Source organism: Corvus hawaiiensis, chromosome 21, assembly GCF_020740725.1.
Source record: "Corvus hawaiiensis isolate bCorHaw1 chromosome 21, bCorHaw1.pri.cur, whole genome shotgun sequence".
Taxonomy (NCBI): Eukaryota; Metazoa; Chordata; class Aves; order Passeriformes; family Corvidae; genus Corvus; species Corvus hawaiiensis.
The window spans coordinates 2,205,426-2,225,277 of NC_063233.1; the positions used below are offsets into that span (position 1 = coordinate 2,205,426).

At 58.2% G+C, this 19,852-nt stretch overlaps 2 protein-coding genes across 5 annotated transcripts; one reads left to right on the top strand and one right to left on the bottom strand.

Moving 5' to 3' along the window:
- The first annotated feature begins 2,830 nt into the window (after positions 1-2,830).
- On the top strand, positions 2,831-10,944 carry PHF19 (PHD finger protein 19). 3 transcript variants are annotated; one of them, XM_048325802.1, is made up of 15 exons: positions 2,831-2,996; positions 4,567-4,767; positions 5,052-5,133; positions 5,235-5,330; positions 5,425-5,525; positions 5,639-5,787; positions 6,084-6,179; positions 6,430-6,498; positions 6,944-7,064; positions 7,463-7,530; positions 7,624-7,794; positions 7,872-7,956; positions 8,233-8,318; positions 8,427-8,522; positions 8,794-10,944. In XM_048325802.1, the coding sequence occupies exons 1-15, from the start codon at positions 2,910-2,912 to the stop codon at positions 9,140-9,142; spliced, it is 1,857 nt and encodes a 618-aa protein (XP_048181759.1). In that variant the 5' UTR covers positions 2,831-2,909; the 3' UTR covers positions 9,143-10,944. The 3 variants fall into 3 exon arrangements, with proteins under 3 accessions (XP_048181759.1, XP_048181760.1, XP_048181761.1); XM_048325803.1 differs by lacking the exon at positions 2,831-2,996 and adding an exon at positions 3,362-3,403; XM_048325804.1 differs by lacking the exon at positions 2,831-2,996 and adding an exon at positions 3,804-3,865.
- Positions 10,945-11,106: 162 nt separating this feature from the next.
- CUTA (cutA divalent cation tolerance homolog) lies at positions 11,107-19,742 on the bottom strand. Of its 2 annotated transcripts, XM_048325805.1 has the most exons (6): positions 19,503-19,713; positions 16,899-17,047; positions 14,008-14,067; positions 12,805-12,850; positions 12,501-12,550; positions 11,107-12,006 (listed from the first exon to the last, which is right to left on the bottom strand). In XM_048325805.1, exons 1-6 carry the CDS (start codon positions 19,581-19,583, stop codon positions 11,904-11,906), a joined length of 489 nt encoding a protein of 162 aa, XP_048181762.1. In that variant the 5' UTR covers positions 19,584-19,713; the 3' UTR covers positions 11,107-11,903. The 2 variants fall into 2 exon arrangements, with proteins under 2 accessions (XP_048181762.1, XP_048181763.1); XM_048325806.1 differs by lacking the exon at positions 14,008-14,067 and having other exon boundaries at positions 19,503-19,742.
- Positions 19,743-19,852: the final 110 nt, after the last annotated feature.

Sequence of the window (19,852 nt, forward strand, 5' to 3'; positions counted from 1 at the left end):
GGCGATATCAGGAGCTCTCTGATCCAGCAATTCATTTCTGTGTGATTTTTGGTTTTGATTTTTTTTTTCCTGGATCAAATCAAATGATGCAGAAAAGTCACGGACAATTTCAGCGAGTTAGATCAGCAGCATTTGCTCTGTGTTTAATGGCCAGGCTGGCAAAGAGTTAAAATGCTCCTGCAGCTACGATGGTCTGAAATAATCAAGGACAAGGTTTGGAGGGAAAAAATAATGATTTTTTTTTAGAATGGACGAATGAAGCTGAGAAAAGGGGCAAATTTTAGGCTTATAAGCCCTTGTTCAGGACAGGGAAAGAACTCAAGCCTTGCACACAGTGGCTTAAACTGGTTGTGTTGGTCAGTCAGCTGGCTTCGCTGAAGAGGTGGTCGAGACCCTCAGAACAGAGGGATGAGAGGGGGAATTAGCAACTTGTGGGAGCTACTTCTACTGTCAGGGATGTGTCCTATTGAACCGGCTGCTCCTGCAGCTGGAAGTGGCACTTGGGAGCCGTGCTGGGAGCCGTGGGAGGCTCCGGAGCCAGCGAGAGCCGTCCCTGCAGATCCGATCTCCTCGCCAGGCCTGGAGCTCACAGGCAGCCCCGTGTTTGGGTTTCCATTCAATATTCCTCGGCTTCGGTCTCCAAGGCTACACGCCAACATCCAACCCCTCCTCCCACTCCTGTTTTCAAAGAAAGAAAAACACAGTGAAAAGAGGCTGCAACGATTTCTGGGCAGTTTTCAAAGCAGAGAGGCAGCGCTGGGAGCTGCTCTCCCTGCACACTCCGCAGGCTCTGATCCAGCCTGGGCCATGATTCCCCGGGTGCTCCATCCTCGTGCAAGCAGGAAAGTACCTCCCCACTCGGCAAGTGCAGGGTATGGGGGAGCAATTAAAAGGTTTTGAGGGAAAAAAGGGAGTTTTGGAGTCGTTAATTACACGGAGCTTCATTCAAATCGTTCTGCAAAAGCTGGTTTTGTTTGGGATTTCCATAGCGGGGAAGGAGCCGGGAGTCCTGCCCTGGAGCCTGTGCTGGCTCCACTCCCTGGCCGAGGAGAGTGTAGGATTGCTGCCCTCAGCTTTGCACCAGTTTTGGGGCTCTCGTTCATTCCTGTTCCCTTGCTTACAGAATAATCTGCTTTTAATGACCGGACATTCCTGCCCTATTCCAGCACGGAGAGCAGGTCAGCCTTGGATGCAAAACCAGTGTCCAGCTGCTCCAGGCGCTGTCACAGCCCTGCTCCAGCACCTGCCAGGGGCCACGATCCCACAGTGCCAAAGAAATGGGATATCCAGTGGCTCCCCCACCCCGCCAGGGTGTGCGGGAAAAGCCAAATGGGTGTGCAGAGGAAGAGGAGGAGGAAGAGAAGGAAAAAGAGAAGGAGAAAGGAAAATGAGGAGGAAGGGGAGGAGAAGGGCAGCACCCAGTAGCTCTCTGCAGTGGGATCTGAGGCCAGGATTGCTGGATGCTGCAGCAGGAGCACCTGCAAAGAAACCAGAGTTAAATGTGATGATGTTGCTTCATTCTGGTTAGAAAATAGAGGATACATCTCAAATTCTGGGATGTTTTTTCATTTTTGTTTGGGACTTTAGTCCCAGCACAAGGTTCCCGTGCTCTTTCCATTGGCAGCTGGCAGGTTTGGGGTGACCTCTCCGTGTGGAGGGGTTTCAGCCAGGTTCTCCCTGCCTACACCCCCGGTGAATTCGATCCAGCGTTTGATTTCCGTGTCACATCATCCGCATTCCTGCGGCGAGCAACCAACACGCAAACATCAGCCACGGGCGCCGGGCAGGAGGGTGGTGCTCCCCCGGGCCCCACGGGGACGGGCTGGGACACGAACGCTGTCCCGGGAGCGCAGCAATCCGTGGGATTCCGGGCAAACCCAGCAGCCCCAACGCACGGAGCGAGGAGCGGGGCTTCTCCGAGGGCTGTGCTGCGGGGTTATTTTAGTCCTGAGGTGACTCACACGTATCCCGGTGTGACTCACGGGGAGCTGGGGCCCAGGGCTGGGTAGGGATGTGGCACGGCATGGCGTGGCACAGTGTGCAACGGCATGGCACACATGGCACACATGGCACACATGGCACCCTGTGGCACGGCGCACATGGCACACTTGGCACACACGGCACACAGGGCACAGCGTGGCTCTCCTCACGCAGCCCTGCACCGGGAGCAGCAGCGCGGCCATGCCGGACCCATCGCTCAGGGAATCGCCTTTCCCGGGCCCTCCGCAGGTGCAGCATCACAGGGAGCACTCGGACACCGATGTTTTATGGGGAAGTTTGGTTAAATAAATGATTCCTACGCTGAAGGCAGGCTCAGCCCGTGCCGTGCCGCTCACCCCCGGCGCCCGGGAGCTGCTCGCTTGCAGTTCAAGCTTTGTTGCACGTGTGCTCTGGGCCCCAGCTCCTGGAGCTGCAGGAGCTCATCCATCACGGACAGGAAAAGCCGTACGGGCTCTGCTCGCGCTTGGCCCGGACCTCGCCCCGGGAATCAGCTCTCCTATGGCCCGAGCAGCCTGGAAAACATTGCTTTTTCAGGATCGCTTTCCAGCAAACAGCAAATCCTACCAATTTCTTCTTGGCACCCACTGAAGCATTTTTACAGTGATTGATTTTCTCTGTGAGATTCAGAGAAAGGCTGAAAGGCTGCTCCCGCTTCCAGGAATCCCGGCGAGCACAGGTCGTTCCCTCTCGGGACAATGCTGCGCAGGCACTGCCCGCATCCCACCCCTCCCGCATCCCACCCCGTGCCCGCCCCCATCCCGGGGGACCGGGGGAAGCCCTTTCCTGGCTGCAGCCAGGGCTCGGAGGGGGACAGGCGGGGAGGTCCCGCGTGTGGCAGAGGGTGACGGTGCCTCTCCACGGGCGGTGGGTGCGTGGCCGACCCTGGGTTCCCCGTCCTGGCCCCGGGGATGCCGCCTGCGCCCTCCGGGGCACCGGCCAGGGCCAAGCCGAGCCGTGCCGTGCAGAGCTGGGATGTGCCCTGCCGGTCCGGTCCGGTAGGTGCCTATGGATGCCAGTCCATGCCGGTCGGTCGGTGCCGGCGGGTCGGTGCCAGTCCGGTCGCTGCCGGTCCGTGCCATGCCAGTGGGTCGGTGCCAGTCCGGTCCGGTTCGGTCCGCGCCGGTCCGTGCCATGCCGGTGCCGGTCGGTGCCGTTGGGTGCCGTGCCGGTCCGGCCCGTGCGGTGCCGGTGGGTGCCGCGGGGATGCGCTGCGCTGCGGTGGGACCGGACCCGTGGGAGGCGGCGGGGGCGGCCCCGCTAATTGCATAACCGGGACGTCAATGCCGGCGGGAGCGCGGGGGAAGCGCGGGAAGATGGCGCCCCGCGCCCGGCCCCCGCCGCGCCCCGCAGCCCCCCCGGCCCCGCGCCCCGAGCGCCCGCTGAGCGCGCCGGGCGCACCGCGGTAAGGGCGGCCCCGGCACCGCGCACGGGCACCGGGCGGGACGAGCGGGCGGACGGGCGGGCGGGCGGACAGACAGACGGCGCCGCGGCCGCCTTTGAATGAGCCAATGGCGGCGGGGCCGCGGCCGCCGCTCGGGGCTGCCCGCGGCCACCCCCGGCAGGTGCCGCCGGGGCGCGGGGGGACCCGGCCGGGCGCTCCCGCCGCCGAGCGGTCCCGCTGCCCGGCACGGGAGCGGCGTGGGCGCTCCCACACGTGTCCGCGGGGCCCGGGGGGAGAGCGGCGGGAGCCGCCGGGAGGGGAGCGGCGGGGGCCCCGCGGGGGAGCGGAGGGAAGCGCGGGGGTCTGCGGGAGCCCGGGGGGCGCGGAGCGGAGCTGCCGCCGGGCTCGGACGCGCTCCCACGCGGGGACCCGGCGAGTGCCGCTGCCGGGACGTGTCGCGGCTCGTGAGCGCCGGGCTTTGCCGTGAGTGTGATCGCTCTGCCCATCCCGGGGCTCTCGGGGAGCGGGAGAGTCCTCACGGGCGGCAGGGGCCGGGCAGAGGGGACTCGTGTCGCGATCCGCGGCGCCGGGACACGCGTGTTGCCATGAGGCCACATGTGTGGCCGTGACGGGAGCGCCAAGGGGAGAAAAGTCCCTTTCAAGTCGTTTCTGTGGTGTCCTTTGGGATCGCAGCTCTTCTGGGGATGGTTTCTTTGCCTCCTGCACCCCGAACCTCGTGGCGGTGACATTTGGCCGTCTGGGTTCGCTCGCTGTGGGTGGTGTTGGCACATCCCTACTCCTGCAGCAGCCCCGGTGGTTTGGGAGCCCACAAAACTGCGCGGAAATTGTGATGTAAAAATCACAGTAAATGTAAAGCTTTTATTCCTTACGTGCCCCCTCCCAAAACTGAACCACGCGGACCTGTGGCGTGTCCCAGTGCTGTGGGAGCCTGTCGGGGGTTAATTTCCTCTTGTTCACCGGTAGCAAAGATTTTGGCTGCTCCCTGGATTTCGTGGAAAGGAACCGTCCCATCGGCACTTGTTTTGCAGTGTGCTGAGCCCCTGCTGGTGGGGCTGAACCACCTCCAGCCTCGGTCCTCCCAGGCAAAACCCTCAGGGATGCTGTGCTCGGCTGATGTTGTGCCGTGTCGAGAGGGCAGGTGACAGCGTGTGTGTCCCCTCCAGGCTGTGCTGATGGAGACCACCAAGCTGAACCCCCTGATCCGGGATGTGTACGCGGCCGCCGGCCGTGTCCAGCAGGCAGCGGCCGCGGGCTCGGCGCGGAGGGGCAGCGGCTGCCGGGAGCTGATGGTCAGGCTGACCGAGGGGCAGTACGTGCTGTGCCGCTGGACAGACGGGCTCTACTACCTCGGCAAGATCAAGAGGGTAACGTGGACACCCCCAGGGGAACGGGAGCACCCGAAGAGGTGCCAGTGCCAGTGGAGCCGGTGCCATTCCCTGGCTCAATTCGTGGCGCAGGGGCTGCTGGCCTGGGCTGCAATGTGTCTTTGGCCAGCTGGGCATTTTGGGTCGTCATCCTGCCCCGGGGTGTCACGCCCGAAACCTGACTTCCCGCAGCCCCGAGGGACAGGATCACTCACCAAGGAAAACAGGGAAGTGCTGGGAATGGGAGCTGACACACAGCCGCTCTTCCCGCTCTCTCCTGGCAGGTGAGCGGCTCCAAGCAGAGCTGCCTCGTCACGTTCGAGGATAACTCCAAGTACTGGGTCCTCTGGAAGGACATCCAGCATGGTGAGTGATGCGCCAGCCTCCCTTTCCCATGCCGTGCTGTGGGACCCTTCCCAGCAGCACGGGGACGTGGCTGTGCCACCTCTGTCGCCCCCGTCCCACAGCCGGTGTGCCGGGGGAGGAGCCCAAGTGCAGCATCTGCCTGGGGAAGACGTCGGGCCCCAGGAACGAAATCCTCATCTGTGGGAAGTGCGGGCTGGGTGAGTGTGGCTGTCCCACCCCGGGCTCTGCCGTGTCCCACCCCGGGCGAGGGCGGGGCCGGCCCCGCGGTGCTGATACCGAGCCCTCCCGCAGGTTATCACCAGCAGTGCCACATCCCGGTGGCGAGCGGCGGCGAGGGCCCGCTGGGGACGCCGTGGTTCTGCCGCCGCTGCATATTTGCCCTGGCCGTGCGGGTGAGTGGGGCTGCCCCGCGTTCCTGGCTCCGTGCGCTGCCCGGCCCTGGCACAGCGGGGCAGGACGTGGCCCCCGGGTGGCTCTGCTGACCCCGTGCCTGTCTCTCCCACAGAAGGGGGGTGCCCTGAAGAAAGGAGCCATTGCCAGGACGCTGCAAGCCGTGAAGATGGTGCTGTCCTACAACCCCGAGCTGCTGGAGTGGGACTCCCCACACCGCACCAACCAGCAGCAGTGCTACTGCTACTGCGGGGGCCCCGGAGAGTAAGGCCCTGCCTGTGTGTCAGGATTAGTTTTGTGGGGGAAAGGAAGATGGGATCAGGGTGGGGATGCTTGATCCCAGGCTTGCAGGGCACTGCCCCGGGGCCAGTGGCTTTGCTCCCCACACTGCCCCTGCCATCCGGATCTCTGCTCGCTCCCGGAGGCAGCGTTTGCACCAGAAATACAAGTTAGGGACAGCTTTCTCTCCCTGGCTGGGGGGCGTCTGTGCCTAGGAGGGGACTGGGGCAGTGGCTACCACACGCTGCCCTCAGTGTCACCTTCCCCCTGTCCCTGCCCAGGTGGTACCTGAAGATGCTGCAGTGCTACCGCTGCCGGCAGTGGTTCCACGAAGCCTGTACCCAGTGCCTCAGCGACCCCATGATGTTCGGAGACCGGTATGTCCCTTCTGGGCTTTGCTGAGGTGGCTTCCCAGGGGGGACTCATGGACACATCCCAGTTGTGTCTCCCTGATCCGTCTGGCACCGACATGGATCAGGTGGCCCTGTCCCCCAGAGCCCAGCTGCTCCTGGCCTTGCTGCCACAGTTGGTCCCCGGAGCACAGTCCCACCTGACCCATCCCTGGGCCCTGCATGGCTGTAGGAGTCATCCTCACTCCCGGCATTTTCCCTCCCTGATGTTTTCCAGGTTCTATGTGTTCTTCTGCTCCGTGTGCAACCAGGGACCCGAATATATCAAGCGCCTGCCCTTGAGATGGTGAGAAATGGGCTCTGCTCCTTTGGAATGTGCCCGGGTGGCTCTGGGACACCGGGCTGGCTGATCCCTGGAAGTGTTCAAGACCAGGCTGGATGGGGCTCTGACCAACCTGGTCTAGTGGAAGGTGTTCCTGCCCATGGCAGGGGGTGGGACTGGACGATCTTAAGGCCCCTTCCAACACAAACCATTCTAGGATTGTGTGTTCGGGTGTTCCCCCAGCTGCAGGCAGTGTCTCACCTCTCCCCAGAGCTCGAGGGATGCTGTCCTGGCTGGGGCATCCCCCAGGATACACCTCTGGGCTGGACTGCTTCCCCTGTGAAGTGTGGGAAGGTTCCAGTGGTGGGTTTTGGGAGGACCTGGGAGCTGGAGTGGCACTGGCAGAGCAGGGCATGGTGGTGGCACCACCCTGCCAGGGCTGCTGACCCTGTGCCCCTCTTTGCTGCAGGGTGGACATCGTCCATCTCGCCCTCTACAACCTGGGTGTGCAGAGCAAGAAGAAGTACTTTGACTTCGAGGAGATCTTGGCCTTCGTGAACCACCACTGGGACCCGCTGCAGCTCGGGAAGGTACAAACACACCCCGGGCTTGTGCTGGAGAGCAGCCATGGGAGTGAGAAATGTCACCCCAGCTCATGCAGCACTCGACATGGCAGCTCCCGCTCCAGAGCAGCTTAATCCCTTTCCTCTGTGCTGGGATTTCCCTTGTGGGAGTGTCAGACCTTACACCTTCCCCAGCGGGAGCTGGAGCTGGGAGAAGCGTGTTGGAAACCTGTCCCGGGGCAGGACGGGGCGGCTCCCCGAGGGCGGCAGTGCCAGACCCGGGTGGCTCTGGCCGGGCCTTGGCTCCCTCCCTCCCTCCCCGACCCTGGGCAGGAGCCGAAAGCCGGAGTTCGGGTTCCCCCGTCTGTTTGGATTTTGCATAACCACAGCGGGCACTGAGCCCTGCCTGCCCCCCTGTCCCGCAGCTCACGGGCACCCCCATCTCGGAGCGCGGCCCCCACCTCCTCAACGCTCTCAACAGCTACAAAAGCAGGTGAGGCCCGGGCGAGGGATGGGGACAGGGCGGGATGCAGGGTGCTCCCGTGCCAGCCCGGCTGAGGGCTGTTCCCTCCCCTCTGCCGCCCAGGTTTCTGTGTGGGAAGGAGATAAAAAAGAAGAAATGCATCTTCCGTCTGCGGATCCGCGTTCCCCCGAACCCCCCCAGCAAGGTGCTGCCGGAGAAAGCCCCCGGCGAGGGCGAGAGCAGCTCCTGCGAGCTGAAGAAGAGAGGGAAAAGCAAATATGCCCATAAGGACAGGTAAGTGGCCCCGTTGCCCCGGACATGCCCGCAGTAGTCCCCCCCGTGCCCGCGCCCCCCTCACGCCCTGTTTGCAGCCTCCTGCCGCGGCAGCTCCAGCAGCAGAAGCGGCGAGCGCGGCGCAAGAGGGCCAAGTTCCTGCTGGAGGATGCCATTCCCAGCGTGAGTCCTTCGCCCCCTCCCCTGTGCAGCCAGCCCGGGATTTGGCAGCTGTGTGGGACTGCCCAGCCCTGCGGCTCCCCGCAAGTTTTCCCCACTCGTACGGGCAGGGAGAGCTCCTGTCCCTCACCTGGGAAATGTCCCACGCCGAGCCCACTTCCCAGGGCAGCGGGGCCATGGGAAGGAGCGCAGTGGCCCCGGGCAGAGGGTGCCAGGGGTGGGGTGTGGGCAGCACCCCTGTGCCAGGCAGTGAGGAGTGAGCTTCTTTTTGTGGCACAGAGTGACTTCACCTCAGCCTGGAGCACCAACCACCACCTGGCCAGCATCTTCGACTTCACGCTGGATGAGATCCAGAGCCTGAAAAGGTCCGTGCAGCCGGACCAGGGGTGTGGGGGGCCTGGGGTGCTGCTTGCGCCAGGCTGGGGCCGATGCTGCATCCCAGCCTATCCCATCCCACCCTATCCTGTCCACAGTGCCAGCTCAGGACAGACTTTCCTGTCGGACGTGGACTCTACAGACGCCACCAGCACCTCAGGCTCGGCCACCACAAGCCTCTCCTACGAGTCCAGGTGAGGACTGTGCCCCTAGCCCCCTTCCAGAGGGGTCCTGGTGGCATGGCCAGGGGGGCGAGGTCCTGTGTCTCCCCCCTTCATGTCCCACACTGGGGAGCTTTTCCTCCCTGTGTCTCAAACGGGCTGGGGGGCCCAAAGTGGCACTTGCTGGCTGTGCAGGATCAGAGCCGTCGGTCCTTGCTGGGCTCCCCCAAATTTCAGAAGCCAGTACGGGGGGTGGCACCTTTTGGGTGCCGCCCTCACTCCTGCCCTGTGCTCTCCCCGGCAGCCGCAGGACCGTGGGCAGCCGCAAGCGCAAACTGGCGGTGCCAGCCTACGCCTCGGGGGCCAAGAGGAGAGGAGGGGAGCCGGGCGGGCGCCCGGCCGCGGCCACCCCCGAGGGCAGCGAGGCAGCGGCCGGCCCCGACCGCCCCGACGACGGCATCGACAGCCACACCTTCGAGAGCATCAGCGAGGACGACTCCTCGCTGTCTCACCTCAAGTCCTCCATCAGCAGCTACTTCGGGGCCGCGGGCCGGCTGGTGTGCGGGGAGAAGTACCAGGTGCTGGCCCGGCGGGTGACGCTCGAGGGGAAGGTGCAGTACCTGGTGGAGTGGGAAGGCACCACTCCCTACTGAGCCCCGCCAGCCCCGAAACCTTTCCCGGAGCCAAAGCAGAGGAGATCGAGGTGCTGGGGAAGCCCGTGAGGCACAGGAGAGGTGCTGGTCCCGCCCCCCGGGAATTTTGGCGGGTGGAGGCAGCGCCCAGGCCAGCAGCGCTGACCGGGAATGAAACCTGAAGCCCTGACACTCTGTTTTTTTTAATGTTAACAATTTTTAGTTTCTTGGCTGTGTTTATGCAGAGCAGGGCCCAGCCGTGCTCTCCCCCTGGAGCCTTTGGCCGAGCCCGAGGCACCATCCCGGTGGTGGCCAGAGCAGGGAGGGGGTCCGGCCCTCCAGAAGGGTCCCACAGCTGCAGCAGCTGTTTGGGGGACACCCCACACCCTGCTCACACAGACGGACCTCGGCCTGTGCCTGGCATAGCCTGGCTTATCCCGGTGTCCCAGCCTGACCGAGCAGCCTCGAGGGGGTCCTGCTGCCAAAGCATGAACCCCTCCTCATCCCTGGGCTTTCACAGCTCATCCCCGTGCTCATGGGAAACTGGGAACAGCTCTTGGGGTTTTCCACTTTGTCCTGAATCCATTCATTAAAGGAATGTGGTTTGTTTAACATGAGAGGAAAATGCCCCAAAGCCAGCCCATGTGTGGCTGTTGCAGCCACGGGGCAGATGTGCTCTCACCCCACAACCTGGACTGTGTGTGATGCTGCACCAGCTTCATTTCCCTGTTCTGACAATCATGATCTTGGAAGAGATCGTCCAAAAAATCCGCCTTTGCCTTAAAACCACCACGGGCACTTCACAGACTGGAGCCCAAGGCCTTTGTTCCTACAGGAAATCTTCATCCCAAATGTGCCAAACCAGCAGACAAACCAAAAAAAAGGCTGAAGAGGACAGCGGGGGCAGGGGGAGGGGGCTGTACCAGGGTCCCTGTGACCATCCCTGTGGCCATCCCTGTGGCCTTGTGGCTGTGCCTCTCTCGTAGTGGTGACGTTTGTGAGCACTGGGCTTGATTTGTCTGCAGGGGAGAAGGAGCAGCCCCTTCTTTAACAAAGCAATATTGCCAGCTTGGGCAGGAGCAGAGCAGTTGGCTTTTTAAAAAAGATTCTAATATCAGATAGATGTGTTAGATTTTTTTCTTAAGAGAGAGAGAGAGAGATATTTTTAATGGTGTCCTCCTTGTCTCTCCCCCATTCCACCACGACTGTCCCATGGGATGGAGGGTGAGCCCTGCTGGGTTGTGGGGTCCTGTCCAGCAGCAGACCCTGTCCTGTCCTACCTGTGCTCATGGGATCTCCGCTCAGAGCGGAGTGTCCCTGTCCTTCTGGGAGAGGTGCTGCCAGACCCCCCCATCCCTGGCAGGGAGGGGTCCAGCAGCTGGAAAACTCCCTGTCCTGCCTTAGCTTTGTCCTCAAAGGATCACTTAAAATATTTTCCTTTCTTGAGTGCCTATGGAGCCCTCGTGATTCCAAGGGGCTGCCAAGAGCTGTGCCAGGGCTGAGCAGGGTCATGCCTGTGGGATGTGCCACTGGACATTACACTCGTGGGGGCACCCACAGGATGTGGCCCTGGCTCCTCTCCGCTCCCTCTCTGTTCTCTCTCCTCCTCTCCTGGCTTCTCGCAGAGAATTGAATGTGGAGCCTTTAAAAGTATTTTTGTTGCAGAGTATATTTTGCATTCGCTGTAATAGAGATTATAACAACTCTGTGCACCTTCTGATTTCTGAATTCAGGTTGCTGCTTGTAAGCAACTCTCATTATACCCAAGTTGTAATTAATACGTCTGATGTACAATTAAAAAGTGAGGGTTTTTTTCAACATCACTGTTTTTTTGAAGTGTGAGGATTATTGAGCTGGGATGCCCAGTGCCCACCATGGGGCAGCTGGTACTGCTGGGTTGTGTTCCATTCCAGGTGAGGTGTGTCCTGCAAGCCCAGGACAGGCCCTTCCTCTTGCACAGCTGCGACCACGAGAGCCTGCCCAGCTAAGAAACGCTCCTGTTTATTCCCTTCTCCATCCCATAAATAACTCGAAAATGTTCCATTAAGTTATATCCCATGAACCATTAACATAAGGATCTTTCTACAAGGCTCAGTGTGGCCTAGGCAGAAAGCCCCTGTTCAGGTGGGGGTAGGGATGCAGGGCCAGGGCAGTGTCGTGGTCCTGCTGGCACCTGGCTTCCCTGAAGTGGCCGTGGATGTCGCCCAGCCCACCCCAGCTCTCCGTGGCAGGGCCGAGTCTGTGTGTGCTGCTCGCGGCTCCTGCTAAATCCTCGCGGCATCTGCTGGAGTTTGCCACTTCCTTGGATTGTGTCAGACTCCAGCAGCACGCTGGCTGCCGGCAGGGGAGGGCGGGAGCCGCACGGCGCGGGGTGCCCGGCCACATCCTGCAGCCTCCGGGCTGGGGAAGGATGCCGGGACCGCCGCTGCGGGGGAGCAGGGGGCCAGGCAGGGTTCAGGGGCTGGCTGTGGGGACACATGGCACTGCAGGGGCTGCCAGGCCACGGCTCCCAGCTGGAATTCGCTGCTGGCAGCCTGAGGCAGCCCCCGAGTGTCCTGACAGGAACATCTCCGCGTATCCTCATCCACAGCCTTTGGTGCGGGCGGCCCTTCTCCAGCTCAGCTTGCACCGGCTCCGGGCTGCTCAGCGCTCCCCGGGCAGGCCGAGGAGGGGATGTTTCCCAAGCTCCTGTGTTACCGCAAATCCTCGAAGATAAAAGCCGCCTCCCACATGGCACAGCAGGATCCCGATCTCCCCAGAAGTGAGGTGCACTTCGCACTTCTCAGTCCCGTGGCACGTTCTCCTCTATCCATTTGAGGTACAGAGGGTTTCCTTGGTCAATAGGCAGGCTGATGATTTCGGGGGTTTCAAAGGGATGGATGGATCTAAAGTGGAACCAGGCGCGGAGGAGCAGAGTCAGCGCCAGCCGCGCTCCGCGCTCCCAGCCGCGCCCCAGCCCTGCCCCGCGCCCTCCCCGCACTTCAAAGCACCCGCAGCTTCTTTTTGCCACGTGGGAATTCTGCTTTGAGTTTGGGGTTTACCACAGACTGCCGGGGGCCTGGCCCAAAGCTGAGTGTGCTCCCCCCTCGGGAAATGCAGGAAATCCTGTCAGGAGGCTGTCAGGGAATAACCTGTGTGAGGAGAGGGAGAATCCCTCCTCGAATCCAGCATGGAGGGGCTGGGTGAAACCCAGTTGATATTTCTGCCACTTTTTACTTTTTGCTGATGCCGTCTCTGGGTTTTTCTGGCTCATAAGATACAGCAGGAGCACTTAACCCCCCTGGGTGGGAAGGGGCTCAAGGAACTCCCAAAGCTGGAGCAGGAGGTGAAGCCTACCTTGGACAGGACACCCAGTGCTCCTGCGGAGCCAGAGCCTCACCTGACGTAGTTGGACAATTCCCCTATTTTGGACGTCCTTGTCTTCACCAACTGTGGAGAGTAAAAAATCCAACACAAACCCCAAGGGAGTCGTGAAGGGATGGAAGGATCCTGAGCTGCAGTTCCTGACTGCCCCCACCCAGCATGGCCAGGGGTGCGACAGGAGCCCTTCCTGGGCTCTTCCCTGGGGGATGTTCCCAAACCTCAGGCAGGCTGGTGCCACCCTCCCCAAACTTCCCTGCAGCCCCTTTTGGCTGGGACCATTCGCAACAGGGATTTCTGTGACGTAGGGAATGATCACTTACCAGCAGTATTTCAGTGGATTCTTCCAGCTCCCCTTTCCAGAAATACCTGGATTTAAAAGAAAAGCAGCATCAGCAAGTCCAGCTCTGGCTGCAGCCGTGCCAGCCCTCGGGATACTTTCCCTGCTTGGTGCTTTTTGCACGTGGCCATTTCTTTACAAAGTGGCTCAAGAAGCATCGCTGGCCCCAAAACTGCTGAGCACGTGAGTGAGCACCCCAGATTTACGGACCAAAGCCTCCTCCAGAGAATTTGCCCAGGGGGACTGGCAGGGCAAATTTGCTGGGATTGGGGTGTCCTGTGGTGGTGGCCCCACTCTGAGCTGTGGCCAGGGGACAGTGCCTGCAGGGGTTGTGGCTGCGAGGCTGAGCTTTCTTCCTCTCCTTCCCTGCAGGAGAGGAGCTGCACTTCTCATGAGTCAGATATGACCTTTCAAAACATTTTTGCTGCCAGGAGCCCGTCCTGATCTCATCTGCCTGCTGGGCTCCTGCGCGAGGAGGACTCGGAGGCGTCGCGGTGTCTCCTGAGCAGGGCACGGAGCAGAATCCAGCTGGAGCTGCCAGGGCTGTGCAGGAGCAGCTCTGCTCCGCCTTTTGGGTTTGTAGGAAATGATGGATAAGGGGAAGAAGGGTATTACTGGGTTTGCCCTCAGCTGGGATAGGGGGTGCACTGTGGGGATCCCCTCCTGAGGGAAGGCTGCAGTGGGATCTGCTCCTCACTTCTGCCAGGGTGTTTCTATGAGGAAAAGCTGTTTTGGGGCTTTGCTCTTTAACCCCTCTAACAAGTGCAGTCCCTTTGCATGGACAGCTGAGAACACCTGCAGAGCAGGGCTGGGCCTGTTCCAAGGTCAAACATGCTGTTCTTCCTGCCTGAAAAAGCTGCTTAATTTTGTAAAGGCCTTTTCTGGTCCCTATCTTGGCTTCTTTTTAGAGCTTCTGATAACAGGCACCATGTCCTCAGGACCATAAATCCTAAATTGGTGGATGTCTGTGTAGCCAAGTAACCAATAAATAAATGGTCCCCATGGGCAGTCAGAGCATCTGTGCTCCTTAACAAGCTCGGAGCACGGTGAGGATCGTCCCCATCATCTGCAACAACAAACAGACCCAGCAGCCTTCTGGAAACTGAACGCTGTGTCCATCCCCTCCTTCCCTCCCTGCAGAGCCCAGGTTTGCCTCCTCTGTTGGGGAATATCCAGCTCAACTTACAAGGCTGAGCTCTTGGGCAGGATGTTCACGTAGGCAGCCAGTTTCTTATCCATGATGGCCCTGGGGGAGACAGGAAGGGAATCAGTGCCAGGCCAGCTCAGTGCTCACCCCCAGCCATGGGGACATTCCCTCGTGCTGCCCAGGACTGCCAGCAGCAGCTTTGACATTGGAGACATGGAATTTTGGGTTACTTATTACCCTGAGAAAACAGAGGCAAAGGTGACCTTTGGCTGGAGCTACTTCAGATCAGGCCCTCCTGGCAGGACTCTGGGACCCTCCCTGTGCTGAGGAGGGAGTTTAGGTGTTGCTCCTGGCCTGGAGGATGCAAGGACCCTGCTCAGTGCCAGCCCTGTGCCCTTCTGGCCATGGGGTCAGGGCAGGGCTGAACCATGGGGCTGCAAGAACTGGGGCTGGGATGGATGGGAAGGGGTTTGTCTGCCACTGTCAAACTGTGCCCCTTCCTCTCAGAGCAGCCTAAATGTGCATCTGGTTAGATTAACAACATCAAGGTTTTTCAATCCAAAATGTCCTCGAAATCTGAAGCCCAAATAAATTCCTTCCCTCCGGCTGCCTCCGTTAGTTGTGGGCTGGTTTGTTATTGCAGAGCTGCTCGGGGCTGCCAGCAGAAGTGATACTGCAGCGATTACAGAGCACTGAAGCGAACTCAGGGCGGATTTTTAGAAGAAAGGGGGAAAATGATGTGTTTTGTGACCACAGCAGTGTCTGGCCCTTCTCACGGAGGTGGCAGCTGTCCCTTCAGGCAGGGCACCAGTGACTCCACCTTCGGTTTCTTTAGCACTGGCTTGGGGGGACCACGGCTGGAGAGGAGAAGCACCCCAGGAGGCTCAGGGTTGTTTGCTCTCACCATGTGTAGGCAGTTCCAGGCATTTAATGCTCGTGGAGCATCTTGAGTTAATCTTTACACCAACAAAGTGCAGCAACACGAACAGAGCCACCCCTGCTGTGACTGTCATGTCACACATGGCACAAATCAGTTTGGTTTTGCTGCCTGCAACTTGCAAGGCATTTTAGCACAGGAGCTTTTTGGTTTGGGTGCTCTGTCCCAATAAATGTGATCCTAACTGAGATCCTGAACTTCGTGCCAGCAAGCTGAGCAGCAACAAGAGGCCACCAGGGGAACAGGGAACATTGCAAGAAGCTGAATGTGATCTGTGGAAAATGTCTGCATAATACATGATAGCTTTGGGTTGGGCACTTCATCGTGTGTTTCTTTGTCTGTGCCTCACAATAGGCCCTGAAGTGAGACAGATTAAATATTGATAAGCAGAAAAGCAAAGAAAATGATAAACACAAGTCTACGGCAGCGGTGGGGGCTGACAGGGGGCTGGGTAAGGTGGGTGAGGTGCAGTGGCCACACCGCCCAGCCAAGGGGGTCAGCTCCTCCCAGCAGGCACAGGGGACAGGCAAGAAGGTCTTGAGATGTTGAATTCTACCTGCAGCTCTTCTGCTTTCTCAAAGCTTGAACCCCTTTTCCTTAAACCAAAAAATTTCCCTGCAGATGCATCCGAGTGAGTGCTCCACTGGGCAGTGCAAAGGAAGAATAAACATGACAGCACAGGAAAAATGAGTGGGGGAAAATCAGCATAGAAGCCCAGTGTCATCCCCTACAACCAGGGCTCATTGCTCCAAATTCCAGAACAAAGGAATAATTACTCCACCAGTAAAACCACAACCAAAGTACACATATCTCAGCGAGGGGGAGTGATTTATGTCCTCTCCCTTCCCTGCAAGATGAGGAACAAAGAGTGGAAAGCATTTGCAAAGTTGTTAAGACGAAGCATTTTCAGGAACTGAGGCTCTTTTCACCAGGTACAGTTGCCCCTTTTTTTTAGGAGACATCGAGCAGTGCAGACATAATTCTATTTGAATTTCTTAATACAGTTGCAGTATTTAAGGTGACACAAACTCCCTTTCAGTAGCCTGTCAGTTCCTGAACATGTTTGGGAGCACTTTGCTGGAGATGGAGAGGTTTTGGCAGGAGCAGGGCAGCAGGAAAACAGCACAGGAGGTGTTGCAGGAAACTTCACGGTCCATCATAAACACTTCCCCAGTCAACACGGGTTCAGTACTTCCAACAGAGCATCCATTGAGTCAGGGACTGACAGACGTGTGAAAAAACTCTGCATGCAAAATATCATGCAAAGTATCTCATATATTAAAAGAGAAGAAGAAAAAATCAAAGAAAACCCCCTCATTCCCTGAGGTTTGCTGGTGAGCAGAGTGGTACCAGGTGGTACCTCACAAGCGTTTGCTGTGGACCACTTTCATACTTCCTTTATTTTCATGTCAGAGCACAGTGCATTGTCCCTCTCTATAAATCCCCTCCGGGCATTTTGTTGTCTGTGTTGCTCTAGAGAGGAATAAGGACTGTGGCAGATCAGAGAACATCAGGTTGGAGCTTAATCCATCTGAGGGCTGAGAAATTCATGGTCATAACTTGAAAATGGGTCTTGAAAATGCAAGGCAGTGAAATAAATTGAGAATTGCTTGATGCTACCATGGCATTGGCTTCAGAGGCAAATATCAGCTTTCCTTGGGACAGGGCAGCTCTGGTATGGGGGTTGTGATACAGAGTCTGTGGAAAGGAGCATTGCTCGGGTATCACAGAATCATGGAATGGGTTGGGTTGGAGGGACCTTAAAGCCCATCCAGTGCCACCCCCTTCCACGAGCAGAGACACCTTCCACTATCCCAGGTTACCCCAAGCCCTGTCCAGCCACAGCTTCTCTGGGCACCCTGTGCCAGGGCCTCACCCCCCTAGAAATGCAAAGTACACAGGATACAGATCCCCTCGAGGGACAAGGGAATACTCAGCTTCACTCCAGCTTTGGAACCCTGCAAGCAGACAAGCAAGGGAAGCGTCTCCGTACCTGGCGATGTCCCTGGCGATCTGCTCGTTGAGGCAGTTGACGAAGGCGATGGAATGTGTCCCTGGGATGTAGCTGCCAGTGACAGCAGAGTGCAGGTGCAGAGCCAGGCCCCGGAGCAGGGGGTACATGAGCACCAACAGCGTCAGCACCTCGGAGAGAACAGCCGGGCGATGGGAGGCGAAACACAGTAAAACTGAACGTTTACATTGTCCGTGGCTGCAGGGACGTTTCCAGGCTTCCCTCAGCATTGCAGGGACCAGTTAAATCAAATTAAGATGAGAACCTGCTGCTAGGGGGATTCATTCCCCTCCAGTAGGACCAATCTCGTGCTCAGGGCAGGAGAGGGGCAGTTTTGCGGCTGTATCAGCCCAGGGGTGCCCAGGCCTTGGCTGTGGGAGGTCACCCCAGACTAACGGGGGTTACAGACCCCACCACCCGACCACAGCAGCCAGCACTGGTTTTCTGAAGAAGAATAAGGAGCTAAGACAGGGAATGTCTTGGTTTCTACTGCAAAAAAGAACAAGAAGGGAATGGCTCCCACACCCAGCACACCTCTCCTGCTCAGGACACACCTGCAGCCGTCCTTTAGCCGTGCACCAGGGGTGAGGTGTGTCCATCCCTCTGGGAAATGGGGGGCACAGGACTCTCTGCCTCCCTGGGGATGTGGGCAGGAGAAGAGCAATTTGTCAGTGTATTGTCCTTGGGAAAGAGATTCGGGCTGGAGCCTGGTGCCAGGACCTGGGGAATTTCAATCCTGCCCTGTCAGATTATTCTCCTCTGCCTTAGCTCTGTGCAGCCCACCCAGACCACGCTCCAGCCTCACACCCTGACTTCAAGGCAGGTTTTAAATTCATTTCATCTTAATTATCTGCTACTAAAAGCACAGTGAAACTGGATCCTGTGCGGCACAGAAATCCTAAAGGACACAGCCCAGGTCTGCAGGGCAGCACAAACACCAACGCTCTGCCCGTGGCCTGGCAGAGCAGCAGCAACAAGTGGGGTTTGCTGTGCAGGAGCTGCTATTCCTGGCAAGCCCCTTCGCTGCTGTTTGTGCTCACATGCCATAAACAGCCCCCCAAAAATATATCATTATCCCGGCAGGGATGCTGTGGGAAGGGTGAGGTTAATTTGGAGTGCTGAGGACCAGCTGAAGGATGGTGCCGTTCTGGGCTGCAGCTCCTTCCCTTTGTCTTTTGTTTTGTTTTTGACATAAACAGCATCTGGCCCTGATTCAGCTACAGTGATTAAAAAATGCTTAGAAGACTAAGAAAATATTCATTTCCCCCCCTTATTTCCACCCTCCTTTGTCCTCTGAACAACCTGCCATTGCAGCACTAATGCAGAAATCTCTCTCTTTTTTTTTTTTTAATTGAATTAAAAATCTCTCTTGTCACCACTCTTTCTCATTTGGAAAATGACCAATGTGCTGTACTGCTTGTCTCCTCTTTCCCAATCCATTTGAGGAAATATTCTTTGTTACCACAAGACTTCTTATCATAATTTTTAGAGCTCCTTCTGTGCTCTTTTTTTCCCACTAAGCCATTTAACAAATACTAGACAACAAATCCCAAAAGCTCCTCAGCGAGTTACAAGCCAAACAGAGATGTGCTGGTGTACCTATTTTTCCAGATTAAAATGTAATCATGCTCCTTGCTCAGGAAAAAAAAAACCACCATCCAACCTGTTCAGCCTGGTGATCATTAATCTTCTTGGAAGATGTACGTGCATGTGATGAGGAAATCCCCAGGATCATTTGGGATTGAATATTAGTACAAACATGAACACTATCTTGTTTTTTCTGGTGTTTCCCCCTCTTTTTTTTTCTGAAAAGGAAGATAACCGCCCCTTTTTTCCCCCGAATAATTGTATTTGCCAAGAGATGGTGCAAAAGGGAAGGAGTGAAACCTCAGGATTCTTGCCTGATAAACCAATTAAACTCATGATTGCCAAAATACTGAAGTGAACAAAACTGAAAACACCCCTGTGAGGTTTTAAGCACTTCACTAAAAAGCACTGAGCAGCAAAATGCCATTTTAGTGCAGAGAGACTCAGATTTCTGCAACACTTCTTTTGCCTTTGGCGAACTAAAAACAGCTTTAGGTTTAAAATCACCACGCTAGGACTTTTTGCTGAGTTTTGATGAGATTCTGTTAAAAAAAAAACCCCAACTGAACACCACCACCCAAACACAAGTTGTGCCAACGTTGTAAAAAAACTTGGAAATTTGCTTCTCTCGCAGCAGATGCAGGGAGTCCACCCCTCCTGCATGATGGTTTTGGGGAGAGGTTTGCTAACAAAGGTACAGACGGGTATTTCCATGATTGCTTAGAGTGAGTCGGTGTCTGTCGTGCTTCCCAGGGAGTGTTCCGTGCCCCACATCCCCATTCCAGCCCCGTGTCCATCCCAGCCCCGTGTCCATCTCAGTCCCCTGTCCATCCCAGCCCCGTGTCCATCCCAGCCCCGTGTCCATCCCAGCCCCGTGTCCATCCCAGCCCCGTGTCCATCCCAGCCCCCTGTCCATCCCAGCCCCGTGTCCATCCCAGCCCCGTGTCCATCCCAGTCCCCTGTCCATCCCAGTCCCCTGTCCATCCCAGTCCCACTTACCAGCACCAAGGTGCCGCGGCCGGGCCGGGGGCAGCCCTGGGAAGCCGGGGGCAGCGGGCAGCGCTGGCTCAGCCCCTCCATGTCCTGCGGCCCCTCCACCTGCTCTGCCCGAGCTGGGAGCGCTGCCTGGACCGGCGGCACTGACTCCTCCTCCTCCTCCTCTTCCTCCCCGGCTGGTGCCCGCCCGCTGCGGGGACAGGGGACAGCGCGGTGTCCTCTGCCCCTGCCTGACCTGCAGAGCTGGGGGGACAAATAGCAGGGACTGGCACCCCAAAAGTGGGGTCAGACACCCGAGTGCTGTCGCTGCTGGTATCAAACTGCCCGCACCAGCATCTGGTGGGATTTCCAGG